This window comes from Myxocyprinus asiaticus, chromosome 30 (assembly GCF_019703515.2).
Source record: "Myxocyprinus asiaticus isolate MX2 ecotype Aquarium Trade chromosome 30, UBuf_Myxa_2, whole genome shotgun sequence".
Lineage (NCBI taxonomy): Eukaryota > Metazoa > Chordata > Actinopteri > Cypriniformes > Catostomidae > Myxocyprinus > Myxocyprinus asiaticus.
Window position 1 is genome coordinate 42,723,699 of NC_059373.1, and position 14,201 is coordinate 42,737,899.

Here is a 14,201-nt window from a genome sequence, read left to right on the forward strand (position 1 = left end):
GGTCCTGATGTTAACAAAATAAATAAATAAAAAATAAAAAAATAACAAAATGAATATTTTACTGACGTCTTGTTATAAATCTACAAGCGGTATACAGAATAATAGAGGATAATATAATAGTATTATATTGGAAATAGGATAATAAAAATAGGCACCTGCTATCTTGATGATGGAGGCCTCATAGGCCGGCCACCCCCCTGACGCCTTGGCGCCACTCCACCAAGTAAACGTCATTTTCCTCCATACCTGCTGAGTATTCATCCTCATCAAATTTTCTAATATGTTCAGTGGGCAGAATTGAGAATTTTTCATCCTCCACCCACTTAATTAACGCGAACATAATCAGCTTGTGTCTTCCAGCGTGCGGTCACGGTCGGAATTCGCGCGTCAGGTAACGGTTATTTTAAAAAACAAAACAAAAAAGTTAAACGACGTAATCAAGCTGCTTTTTTTAATGAACAGAAATTTTTATTTATTTTTTATTTTTTACTTTGCACTTACATTAATTTTTTTTTTAGGATTCTTTAAATATTTTTATTTTTTATTTTTTAAATCTAATTATGTCTCTAACAATGCGCAAAGACAATGCGCATGCGCAGACTGTACTGCGTGCGTCAATTATCGTACGGATCCTGCAACAAGACGATGCATTTTTTGAATTCCCTGGAAACTGCTTGGTAAGCATAGATTTCACAATAAATAACATTCTGTCTTTATTACAAATGTTTACCGTTTGTGTTTTACGAATAATCCTCAATGTTGTCCTTTATTTTGTCATCTTAATTTCATCAATAGGTTAAAAAAACCACAAACTTAATTGATTATTTAATGGCAAAAAGTCAAATGTACGGTACATTAGCAGTATTATATATTGTGCATTGTTGTTGCTCTGTTTATTTTAAACAGAAAATTATACCAATGATTTTAATACTTTGTGTGTTACCATTAAAGTGTTATATTGTATCCCTTAATGAATTAATGTCAAAAAATGTAAGTGTACATTGCAGTTTGCATCGTTGTTGTTTACATTTACATTTACATTTATTCATTTGGCAGACGCTTTTATCCAAACCTACTTACAAGAGAGGAAAACATAAGCGAATCATCTTAAGGAGACAGTGGTATGAAAAGTGCTGTATTACAAAGTATCACTAGCATCATAATAGTATTCAAAATAGAATAAATTGCAACAATTTTTATTTTTATTTTATTTTTTATTTTTTAATGACTGGTTAAGTGCTCATGGAAAAGATGTGTTGTTTTAGTCGTTTTTTGAAGACGGAGAGTGAGTCAGCTTCACAGATGTAGTTGGGAAGGTCGTTCCACCAACGTGGTATGATGAAGCTGAAAGTCCGGGAAAGTGTCTTTGTGTTGGTACAACAAGGCGACGTTCCTTAGCCGACCGCAGACTTCTAGTGGGCGCGTAGCTCTGCAGAAATGATTTTAGGTATGCTGGAGCAGACCAGTTGTTCTGATTCCTTTTCAAAACATCATATCATACAGTACACTTACTGCCTTGTTATCATTAAATGTCCTACTGTATCCCTGACAGTTAATGTCAAAGTCAACTGTAAACTACATTAGTAGTGAGGTATTCTGTAATGTGACAAGCAAATAAATAAACTTGATCTGTTATCTTATTCTTGCTAAACCTTTGGCTCTGTTTTTATTTGTAGCCAATTATTTTTTGATGTTGTACACAAGATATATTCCTGTTAATCTACGGTAAACTATTTTAGAATGTAATTCTTCTAACATGTTTTTTTTTTTTTTTCATTTTAAATAATGGATACTTTTGATCTCCATCCACATTCTGTAAGGTTGGAAATGTATTTTCTTGACCCAGAAATACATTTCGAAATATAATTATGAAATGAAGGTTGAAATTAAATATATTTTCGATTTCAAAAATATATTTTATTGAGCTTTACAGTTACAACATATATTTGGCATATATATAAAATATATTTTGGCTAGAAAAAAATATATTTTTTTACCGTATGGGATAATTAAACAACGTAAAAGGGGCTTGCGACTTTTGGTTGCCTGTTTTTCTTACACAATATCGACTTGTTTAAAATAAATAATTGTAATATTGGTCACTTTAAATGCTAAATGGTGTCCAGTATATGAGCTAAAAAGAGCACATTTGTGGTTTAAAGCTGATGAAGGTTACCCTAGCGCATGCGCGTTCTGGTGATACTTTCTCCGCTCTCACGAGGATGCGAAGTGGCGAAGTCACGGATATCAATTAGGTTATGCTCAGTAAAAGATCATTTTAAATGGTCTGTTTAGATAAAGACAACTTAAAGCGCTCAAATAAATATTTCACATAATTAAAGTAATAACTTTAGCTCTAAATCTGCTACTGTCTGTCGTGGGAAAACACATCAGTGTGTAGTGGTAATCTAGTGACAGTATTGTTGTCATTGATGAAAAGGGTTGCTGGTTCTAATCCGCCCTTTTTAAATTAAATTTTGATAAACCAAGATGGCATCTGACCATCTGTGGATGTACTGTATATCTTGAGTGGGGACACATGTGTTTGCATACACAGGAAGGAGCACTCATCATACCATTCAAAATAACACATTATAGCGCCGGATCGCCACTTATTTTAACACACACATGAACGAAGTAGAAAGTACCATCCACCCAAACACCCAATTTAAAGTTCTATGTGTCGGGACTTCCGATATTGATGTGGTATCAAGAATATCGATCCTCACATAAAATTATCGATTCTGAAGTTGTTGCTTATATAACAAGTGATATTATTTAGATAACATGAATATTAATGCATCTCATAAGCTTCGTAGTGTAAAAAAAGGAGCGAATAGTTGCATGGCAACTGAACTGTTTTTTCTTCCACTCATTTTGACGTGCCAGAAATACTAAAATACACTAGCAGTCAAACAGCACTCACCCTTTCAGTCATAGCACTCATTCAAATAGGGAGCAGTGCTTTCCTGAGGTAATGACAGAAAAACAGCATCTGGAGTTATTCAAAATAAGTAATGACAAACCTAGCCGTGGCACATTATAATGGACTTGTGTGACAATTTGTACAGGTTTATTTAAATTCAGAGTTGTTAAAACATTGATAATGATCTGTAATCTTCGTTAATAAATGATACCCTTATGAAAACTTACCACGGATTTACTGTAGTAATATCGTATTAACCATGACTAGTAACTACGGCTGTAGTAACCATGTTTATTTCTTTCTTTTTGGCAGTAACCAAGGTTTTGTGACAATTAACCATGGTTTTACTACAGCATTACTGTATATCCATGGTAACTTAGTTTTATTAATAGTAACTATATAATAATATCTATGGTTAATTATGAGATTTTATATGTGGCTTACACTAAATAATTTTTCAAAGGTAAACAAAGCAGCCTAATAATTTTCTGTTTAGGCCACTAATCTATATATATATATATAACTGGATTGCTCATAGAATTCTAAGAATTCATTGCCAAGGAAACAAGTGCTGCATCACACTCCAAATGGCTTAGGAAAACTCTGGGCAAACTTGTACTGCAAAAAAATAAAAATAAAAATAAAAATCATTAAGATATAAAGATCAGGGGCTGGTTGCACCAGCTGTACATAAGTTACAACTTAGCCTAGTTGTGGTGTAAATGGACACTAAGTCACAATTTACGCACTACTAAATATTTGAGTGTTACACCATTAAATTTAGGTAGAACGTAACGCTACCTATAAACGAAATATTTACGGAAGACTCCGACCAGGAGTAACTGATGGAATAAAAAAGCAGACTGATATTTTATGACATCAATGAGCTCATGTTTTGTGTGACAGGCATCAGTCATTTCGACATACAGTATGACGTTGACATTTACGAGAGAGAGAAAAAAAAAAACTTACTTTTAAGTGACTCTTCAGCATGAAACCGATCTAATGGTGCAGTTTTTAGGGTGAATCGCCCGGTGTCAAGTTTCAACATTCAGAATATATATAAGATATTAAAATTAATAAATGTCTGTTTTTCCAGCCTGTTGTATTAGTATTTATTTATCACCCTCATTTATTTTAGATACAGTTCCTATAATATTGTTATTTACACAGGGCAAATATACTATTTATCAGGTCTACTTTTATCACGTATCGTATTTTAATGTGGATATAATTTATTACAGCTGACAGTTACGTGAGCAAACAAGGTTTGAACATAAACCGTAACAAGATCAAATTGAAGTTCACGGCTTTTTAACACTTCTGTGTATAAATTTGAAGGCTGTTTATTGGATCAGTACAGGTAAACATCATAATATGCGACTGCGCATTACTTTACGGAGAGCTTACGACCTACTAGTTAAGTCTTGCCTTAAGAACAGGTGGTGCAACCAAATTAAGCACTGACTTAGTAACAAACTAACTAGTAGTTACTAAGCCCTTAGTGTGAACTTTACATCCAAACCTACGTAAGACTTACACGCAGCTATTTACTCAAACTCATGTCCTTCCAAACCTATATTACTTTTTCTGTGGAACACAGAATGTTTTTGTCCATACAATGAAAGTCGATGGTGACCAGGAGACTGCACATAATAATTCTGTGGATGATTTAAATATTCGTTATAACATGTAGGTTATGATAATTTTGTCGGATGAAGGCGCTATGCGCCCAGAAACGCTACCCAGATTGTATTGGAGTTTAAAGGCGCTATATAAGATTGACAACAAGCGTTTGAAATGGGTACTGCAGTCCAAATTCTAAATATTGGAGAGTTTTCTGCCCCGCCCAGACTTGAAGCTCATGCGGGTTGCCAGAATTCTAAAGTATCGATACTTCCGATGCTGATGTTGTTTAAAAAATATCGATCCTCACACAAAAAATGTCGATTCTAAAAAAAATAAAAAAAAATAAAAATGTAAATAGGGATATTATGATTTGGTTACCATGAACATAACAATAATCATATGCTTCAAAGTGAAATAAAAAGGATTAGGCTATATTAGCAAAATACTTGTGCAGGATGGGAACTATTTCTTCTTCTGCTCATCTAAATATGCATGCTCAAGCAGACAAGCGCTTGCGCCGTCACAAGACTCGTTCAAACATGATGGATCAGTGTCTTGTAAAGGTAATGACAGAAAATCAGAGAAACAGCATCTGGAGTAAATTCACACAAAAATAACAACATATCATAATCTAAAAAAATATATTTTAAATTACCCATTTTATCCCAAGAAATCGCAAAAAAATCAGTTTAATAGAAGTATTGGTATCGATATCGACGATATTGGACTTGAAATTATTGGTATCGAATCGAAAAGAAAATAAGTGGTATCACCCATCACTTTAGCCAACTCATCATCCATTTTAAACAATTTCTGGGCTTTAAGCTGTCTCCATCTTCCAAAGGCATCTCCAGTATTTATCCTTGTTTTAATACGCCTCTGGTCATGGTGGTTTTTAGATGGATGGCGAGGCTTTTTAGGTTGGATGGAATATGCTATCTATGAACCAGTACATTTGCTGGCTTCCATGGCTGCAGCACGTAGTGTGTTTGCCTGCAAACTTGTTCAAATCTGGCAACCCGGCGATGTCGAAATACTATTGGTGAGTGGGCAGTGGTCAGGATCACACAGGCCAAAACATAAACAGAAATTCCAGCCTTGAATGGAAACTTAAAAGTAGAATATACAGGCTGCAGCATTGTTATCGGAGAAGCCAGTATTTCAACTTTGCATGTTTCCTAATTCTCTAATGACATATTATGGTCATTTTATGATTTAGTACAGTAAAAACGATCGCATATAGCACATTTAAAGATACTTAAGTGTAACAAATAAATACAATAATGTACATTTGATAAAATGTGTTTACTCTTTATATTAAAATATATATAAAAAATGACAAACAGAATGAAGATTTATGGTATTAATATATCATTTAATATGAAAAACAAGTAAGGCCCAAGCATTGTAAAAGTTCATATGTGACGTTGTTTTTGCGACAGCCATAGAGCTCTGATGCTCTGTTTATACGTCAGCATCCGAATTCACTCACTCATTTCATACACTCACTGCTGAGATATAGTGCACTCACTGCTGAGATATAGTGCACTCACTGCAATTCACTATATAGGAAATAGTGAATGTGTGAACGATTTCAGACAAAGCCACTCTCTTCGCCATATGATCGCCTCGCCCACACATCTCTCTCGTGCGCACTTTGCTGTGCAAGCACAGAAATGCTGTGTGTTTGCGCTCCAGTTGTCAATCACATGAAGGGCAGAGCAAAAGGCATTTACACTTGGATGTTTATAATCAGAATCAGAATGAGCTTTATTGCCAAGTGTTCTCACGTACACAAGGAATTTTTTGGGGTGATAGGTGAAACAAGTGCACACAGAACATTACAGTGAGACAGAGAATATAAAACAAGGTAAGAGTATAAATAAACATACAAATAATAGGACATATAACAGATTGGCGTATGTACATGTGCAAGGTAGGGGTATGTACAGTTATTGAATTAAATATGTGAATTTACATATGTACATGAGAAATGTATTTACATTATTGCACTATGGGGGAGTATGGAGGCCGTTTAATTATCCATGAGTAAAATGGCCTGAGGGTAAAAACTGTTCTTGTGCCTGGATATCCTGGTGCTCAGTGCTTTGTAGCGCCGGCCAGAGGGCAACAGTTAAAAGAGGGTGTGGGCAGGGTGTGTGGTGTCCAGAGTGATTCTACCTGCACGTTTCCTCACTTTGAAGACATACAGGTCTTGGAGGGTGGGCAGGGGTGCACCAATAATCCTCTCAGCAGTCATGACTGTCCAGTGTAGTTTCCTTCTGTCTGATTTGGTGGCTGAATCAAACCAGACATTTATAGATGTACACAGGACAGACTAAATGACAGCTGAGTAGAACTGTGTCAGCAGCTCCTGTGGCAGGTTGAACTTCCTCAGCTGGCGAAGGAAGTACAACCTCTGCGGAGCCTTCTAAACAATGGAGTCGATGTGGGTGTCCCACTTCAGATGGTAGAGCCCAGGAACCTGAATGACTCCACTGCTGCCACAGTGCTGTTCAGGATGGTCTGAAGTCCACTATCATCTCCACTGTTTTGAGCATGTTCAGCTAAAGGTTGTTGTGACCACACCAGACAGCCAGCTAATCAACCTCCCGTCTGTATGCAGACTTCTCACCATTGCAGATGAGGCCGATGACCATGGTGTCATCTGCAAACTTCAGGAGCTTAACAGTGGGGTCTTTTGCAGTGCAGTTATTCGTGTACAGGGAGAAGAGCAGTGGAGGGAGAACGCACCCCTGAGGAGCACCAGTCCCATGTCCCAGATGTGAGTTTCCCCAGTCTCACTAGCAGCTACCTATCTGTCAGAAAGCTGGTGATCCACTGACAGATTGGGGTGGGCATGGAGAGCTGGGTCAGTTTGGTTGAGAGAAGATCAGGCATGATGGTATTGAAGGCTGAACTGAAGTCCACAAATGGGATCCTTGCATAAGCCCCAGGTCTGTCGAGGTGTTGCAGGATTAGCAGGAGGGGGGAGGTGGTGGTGGTGTGTGTGTGAAGTGGAGATCAGAGCGGGGGAGGGGCGTAAGACTGGGCTTTTCAAACAAGACACATTCAGTTCATCAGCCATTAGTTGAATCTCTACAGAGCGAGGGGGTGGTGTCTTGTACTAAGTGATGCTTTTCAGGACTTTCCACACAGGTGCAGGATCGTTGGATGAAAACTGTTTTTTCAGCTTTTCAGAGCAGCTTATTTTAGCCACTCTGATATCCACATCTTTACAGTCTTTACTACAGGCTTAGCTGATTTAGTTTCTGCTTGTAGGTCTGGAGAAGATGAACCAGACTTTACAGTGGTGTAGCAGTGGTCTAGTATATTTCTCTGGTGGGGCATGTGATGTGTTGTTTGTAATTTGGCAATTCACAGGTGATGTTAGCTTTATTAAAATCTCCCAGAATAATGATAAGAGAGACCAGGTGTTGTTGCTCCATGTCTGTGATCTGATCAGCCAGCTGTTGCAATGCTGCATTCACATATACCTTTAGCGGGATGTACAAACCCACCAGAATAAATGAGGAAAATGTCCATGGCGAGTAGAAAGGCTTACAGTTGAGGAAGAGTGCTTCTAAATTAGGACAGCACATCTTCTTCAATGCTGTTACATCTGTACACCAACTTTTGTTGATGTAAAAGCATGTTCCACCACCTCTTGTTTTCCCCGATGATTCAGCAACATGATACGCTCTGAACAGCTGTAAGCCCGGCAGATGAAACATGCTCTCCGAGATGGCTTCATTCAGCCGGATTTCCATTTACATGAATTTATTCAGTTAATCAGCCTGAAGTAGCTGCGATAATTTCCAATATCAGTAAATGCATAAATACTGCTCGTGACATGCGGTATGCGGGACAAAGCACAATGATATATTGCTGCACTGATTTAAAAATGTACACTTAAAAACTGATGTCATAAGAGCCCAGTTACAGAATCACCCTCAAAATGACCATCCCCATATCACAGAAAAGCCTGTGTTATCATTAGAGCCACAACTTACCTCAGAGTGCTGCCATAAATTTGAGCTTCAAATTTAATCTTGAAATATCCACTTATCTTGGTGATAAATGAAGGCATTTCATGACAAAACTATTCTTTTTTCCACTGTGCAGCGCGAAGAAAGTGTTTCACTTTGTTTGAAGAGCATGATGCTGCTGCAGTGATGAACTCGGCTTGAGTGACAGTTAGGATGGGTGTATCTCTAACACCTGTCTCTTGTTATAGTGATGGCGGAGGGAGACTTAAAAGCCACATCAGCGCAACAGTTCGAGAGAGAGAGTGACCTGAGAGCACAAACTCGACGCTACAGAGTGTTTTGATAAAGTTTTCGTTATCTTATTGAGTGTTGTGAAACTACGTGAATTGAGTGCATTAAAAAAAAATCCAAGAACTCTGAAGGCAGAAAATAAAAGACTTGCCTGCACTGCTTCGTTGTCTCCTGACTCCCCCATTACCCAAAATAACTGTCCCTACTACACCGAGTTACCATATGGATACTACATTAATGCTGTAGTAAAACCATGGTTAATTGTATCAAAACCTTGGTTACAGCCAAAAAAAAAAAAAAAACATGGTTACTACAGTCGTGATTTCTACAGTCATGGTTAATACAATATTACTACAGTAAATCCATGGTAAGTTTTCGTAAGGATATTGTAACGTAGGAAGGAGGTCACGAAAGCGGAATCTAAGTGTGGCAAACTTTAATAATAAATAAATAAACAAAGTACAAAATAATGGGGTAAACACAGGAACAAAGGTAACATCATTGATAGGAACTAGTCAATAAACAGCAGGTCAAAACTCATATACATATAACAAAGGTTACATAGACATCAGGGCAATATATATACACACAGGGATAAATGAGGTAAATGACACACAGGTGAGAACAATAGGGAACAGCTGGAAGTGATCAGGGCAGGGGACAGGGCAAAACACAAGGCAAACAACAGTGAATCGTGACATAGCCCCCCCTCTAATGGGTGGCTCCTGACACCCAAGGAAGGCTGGTAAGGGAGGCAGGACCAAGATGAAGCCATAGACCAAAGAGACCAGAGCAGACCTGGTGAAGGGCCGGAAGACCAGGGAGACCAGAGCAGATTGGGCGGACGGCTGAGAGACCAGGGCAGATCAGGCGGACAGCCATGAGACCAGAGCAGATCAGGCAGATGACCAGGAGACTCAGACCAGAGTAGATCAGGTGGATGGCCATGAGACCAGAGCAGATCAGGTGGATGGCCAGGAGACCAGAGTATATCAAGCGGAAGGCCAGTAGACCCAGTAGACCAGAGCAGATTAGGCGGATGGCCAGGAGACCCAGGAGACCAGAGCAGATCAGGTGGATGGCCAGAAGACCCAGGAGACCAGAGTATATCAGGCGGATGGCCAGGAGACCAGAGTATATCAAGCGGATGGCCAGGAGACCCAGAAGACCAGAGCAGATTAGGCGGACGGCCGAGAGACCAAGGAGACCAGAGCAGATCAGGCGGACGGTCAGGAGACCAAGGAGACCAGGGAAGATCAGGCAGACAGCCATGAGACCAGGGAGACCACCTAAGGGTAGGGACTGGATCAGGAGGCCTGGTTGGCTGCCACAAACTAGAGACAGGGTCAGGAGGCCTGGGAAGTGGCCACAGACTACAGCCAGGGTCAGGAGGCCTGGGAGGTGACCACAGACTAGGAACTGGAGCCGTGGAAGACTCGTAGGGCGGAGCTGTGGAAGGCGGAGCCGTGGGAGGCTCAAGGGGCGGACACGTGGAATGCTTGAGAATAAGAGTCCTAGATGACTGGGAAACGACCTCCGTGGTCATGAGCATGGGCAGAGACTTGGGAACGAACTCTGTAGTCATGAACACCGGAAGAGAATCGGGAACGACGTCTGCGGTCGTGAACACCGGCAGAGACTCGGGAATGACCTCTGTGGTCATGAGCATGGGCAGAGACTTGGGAACGAATTCTGTAGTCATGAACACCAGCAGAGAATCGGGAACGACCTCTGCGGTCGTGAACACCGGCAGAGACTCGGGAATGACCTCTGTGGTCATGAACACTGCCAGAGACTCGGGAACGACCTCTGTGGTCGTGAATACCGGCAGACACTCGGGAACGACCTCTGTGGTCATGAACACTGACAGAGACTCAGGAATAACCTCTGTGGTTGTGAACACTGGCAGAGACTTGGAAACAACCTCTGTGATCGTGTGCACGGGAAGAGACTTGGAAATGACCTCTGTGGTCGTAGGCATGGACAGAGACTCAGGAACGACCTTCATGGTCGTGTGCATGGGAAGAGACTTGGAAATGACCTCTGTGGTCGTGGGCATGGGCAGAGACTTGGAAACGGAAGCCTTTCTTCTCCTCCTCCAGGCGGCCAACATAGGCAACGTTGGCTCTGGGATGAATGAGGCTGGCAATGCTGGCTCCGGGACAGACGAGACAGGCAATGCTGGCTCCGGGACGGATGAGACAGGCAATGCTGGCTCCGGGACGGATGAGGCTTCTGGCTCCTTGGCCGTGGCAGGCGTGGGCACTGATAATTTGTGAGGGAGGGTTCTTGTGGCCCAACGCACCAATATCAATGGCGGATCATTCAGCTTGGAGACAGTGGCCGTGAGAGGCTTGGCTGTGACCTGGCGTGGAGCAGATTCAGGATTGACTGTGAAGTGACATGGAGCAGACTCGGGCGTGGCTGTGACATGGCGTGGAGCTGACTGTGGCGTGACTGTGACAGGGTACAGAGCAGACGGAGGCATGGCTGTGACATGGCTTGGAGCAAACTCGGACATGGCTGTGACATGGTATGGAGCAGGCTGAGGTGTTGGTGTGACACTTTATACCTGGCTGCTACCTCAATAACTGCTATGTACATAGAACACTATTTCATAGTATGTTATGTTTACATTCGGCTTTTTTAGGAAGTGTCATCTTTTTGCACTACTCAGATTAGAAATGCGTACTGGTCGGCGCTGCACTGTCTCTCACTGTGCCTATTGTCTTGTTTCCTTTTTAGTAATTATTGTACTGTCCTGTACTTTTTGCACACATTTGCACATGCACTTTATGTAGGAATGTGTAGGTCTTATTCAGTCTGTGTAGTCTCATGTGGTTCTGTATTTGTCCTATGTTGTTTTATGTAGCACCATGGTCCTGGAGGAACGTTGTCCTCGTTTCGCTGTGTACTGTACTAACTGTGTATGGTTGAATGACAATAAAAAACCACTTGAACTTGACATGAAGTGGAGCGGACTCAGGCGTGGAAGACTCAGAAACCGGAAACAGGATTGAGAGAGGAGGATCTTCTGAAGCGAGTGTCTCTAAGATTATCTTTACATATTCCTCCCATGTGTAGTCTCCAGTCTCCGGCAATTCCCTCCACCGGCATGCTGGGAGTCCGATTCTGTAAATGGATTTCAGGTTTTCATCATCAAATCCTGTGTGGATGGCAACGGTGGAGAAGAAATGAGAGTACTCCTTATAGATAAAGCCACCTGGCTCAGTTGCATGAAGTATGCCGCTAGATACAATTTTTTTGCAGTCAGCTGTTCTGTAACGTAGGAAGGAGGTCACGAGAGCGGAATCTAAGTGGGGCAAACTTTAATAATAAATAAATAAACAAAGTACAAAATAACGGGGTAAACACAGGAACAAAGAAAACTTCCATGAGGGGAAAAAACAGGAACAAAGGTAACATCAACGATAGGAACTGGTCAATAAACAGGAGGTCAAAACTCATATACATATAACAACTGACAAAGGTTACATAGACTACAGGGCAATATATATACAGGGATAAATGAGGTAAATGACACACAGGTGAGAAAAATAGGTAACAGCTGGAAGTGATCAGGGCAGGGGATTATGGGAAGTGTAGTCCAGGGGGAACAGATGACAGGGCAAAACACAAGGCAAACAACAGTGAATCGTGACAGGTATAATTTAATTACGAAGATTACAGATCATTATCAGTGTTTTAACAACTCTGAATTTAAATAAACCTGTACAAATTGTCACACAAGTCCATTATAATGTGCCACGGCTAGGTTTGTCATTACTTATTGTGAATAACTCCAGATGCTGTTTTTCTGTCATTACCTCAGGAAAGCACTGCTCCCTATTTGAATGAGTGCTATGACTGAAAGGGTGAGTGCTGTTTGACTGCTAGTGTATTTTAGTATTTCTGGCACGTCAAAATGAGTGGAAGAAAAAACAGTTCAGTTGCCATGCAACTATTCGCTAATATAATTCTTTTTTTCCAATTTTAAAGCTTATGAGATGCATTACTATTCATGTTATCTAAATAATAAGATCACTAGTTGAAATAACAAAAACTTCAGAATCGATAATTTTATGTGAGGATTGATATTCTTAATATCACATCAATATCAGAAGTATTGATACTTTAGAATCGATCTGCCCATCCCTAGTGACAGTTTGTTACAGCGTGCGCAGCTGTGTGAACTTCTGCTGTCATAAAAGTCCCATTCAATAATCTCTCAATAAATTACGCATTTATTAAAATTAAACCCAGAAATGTAACGACAGGAAGCCACTCATTGTAATGAAGTAAATGTATTTTTTTTTATGAGAGATTTACTTGTGTAAAAAGTACCCACTTTTAACCCTGCTCTAAAAGTAAATTTTTTCCCAAAAAGTTACTCGAGTAAATGTATCACGTTACTACCCACCTCTGATTAACATTACCAGCTATACTAACAACACAACAAAAAGAACAGAACTTGATACAGGCACATATATAGGCACATTGGTGGACGTTTTAAAGCATGTGGGGACCACAGACAAGAGAGGGAAAGATATGAAAATATTTTAGTTGACAAAACTAAATATTCTGTATATTCTTAATGAACACAATCCTTAAATTTCATTGAAGGTTTATAGTATAAATGTGTAATGTAACAAAGTTCAGTTTTGACGTTAACAGACATTTTAAAGGAAGTGCATCCTTTTACTTTTTTTTGTTCTCAGACAAATGCAGATTTTTGGGGGGGATTTTCACTTTGTGTCGCTTCTTCGTCGAAGTCTGAACGTCAAGATAACAGGAGACGGCTTGGGCAAAATGGAGGATGAAGTAGAAATCTAGCTAATGATATTTACAGTTTTAACCAAAAAGAAAAAAGAACAAACTTCATGTAATCTGTCTCTGGGTGGATGTCGTAAAATAAGATCACTCGATGAAGGGACTTTCAACAACATAAACATGACAGAGAGTGCATTTGTCAGGTTACTTTTAGTTTCCAGTTATCAAAGCAAACAAGTAAATCCAACTCAAATTTATTTACATCAAAACCATTTCAGAACAGATTAATATCAGAAAACTGTAATAATAACCGTCAAAACAATGACACAAACATGTGATGCTGATATCATCCTCACATGTCTATTTCATTTTAAGAAACTAATAACTTTTAAAAAGAAGTTTTTAGGAAAGGAGCCCACAAATGATTTTATACAATATTTTGGAACAATACCTCTGTACAATAACTGACAAATAGCTGTAGGAAAATAATTACTTTACAAATCTAGTCAAATAATAATAATTAAAAAAAAGTTTAAGCTTTTAGCATAAATTTAGAGCAGAGTAAGAAAAACGAAGAACACTCAAAGTCATTTCAT

General features: G+C 39.6%; 1 protein-coding gene across 1 annotated transcript; it reads right to left on the minus strand.

Moving 5' to 3' along the window:
• Positions 1-9,269: 9,269 nt before the first annotated feature.
• On the minus strand, positions 9,270-13,702 carry LOC127420703 (uncharacterized). The gene is made up of 2 exons (XM_051663191.1): positions 10,604-13,702; positions 9,270-10,486 (listed from the first exon to the last, which is right to left on the minus strand). Exons 1-2 carry the CDS (start codon positions 11,354-11,356, stop codon positions 9,404-9,406), a joined length of 1,836 nt encoding a protein of 611 aa, XP_051519151.1. The 5' UTR covers positions 11,357-13,702; the 3' UTR covers positions 9,270-9,403.
• Between the last annotated feature and the right edge of the window lie 499 nt (positions 13,703-14,201).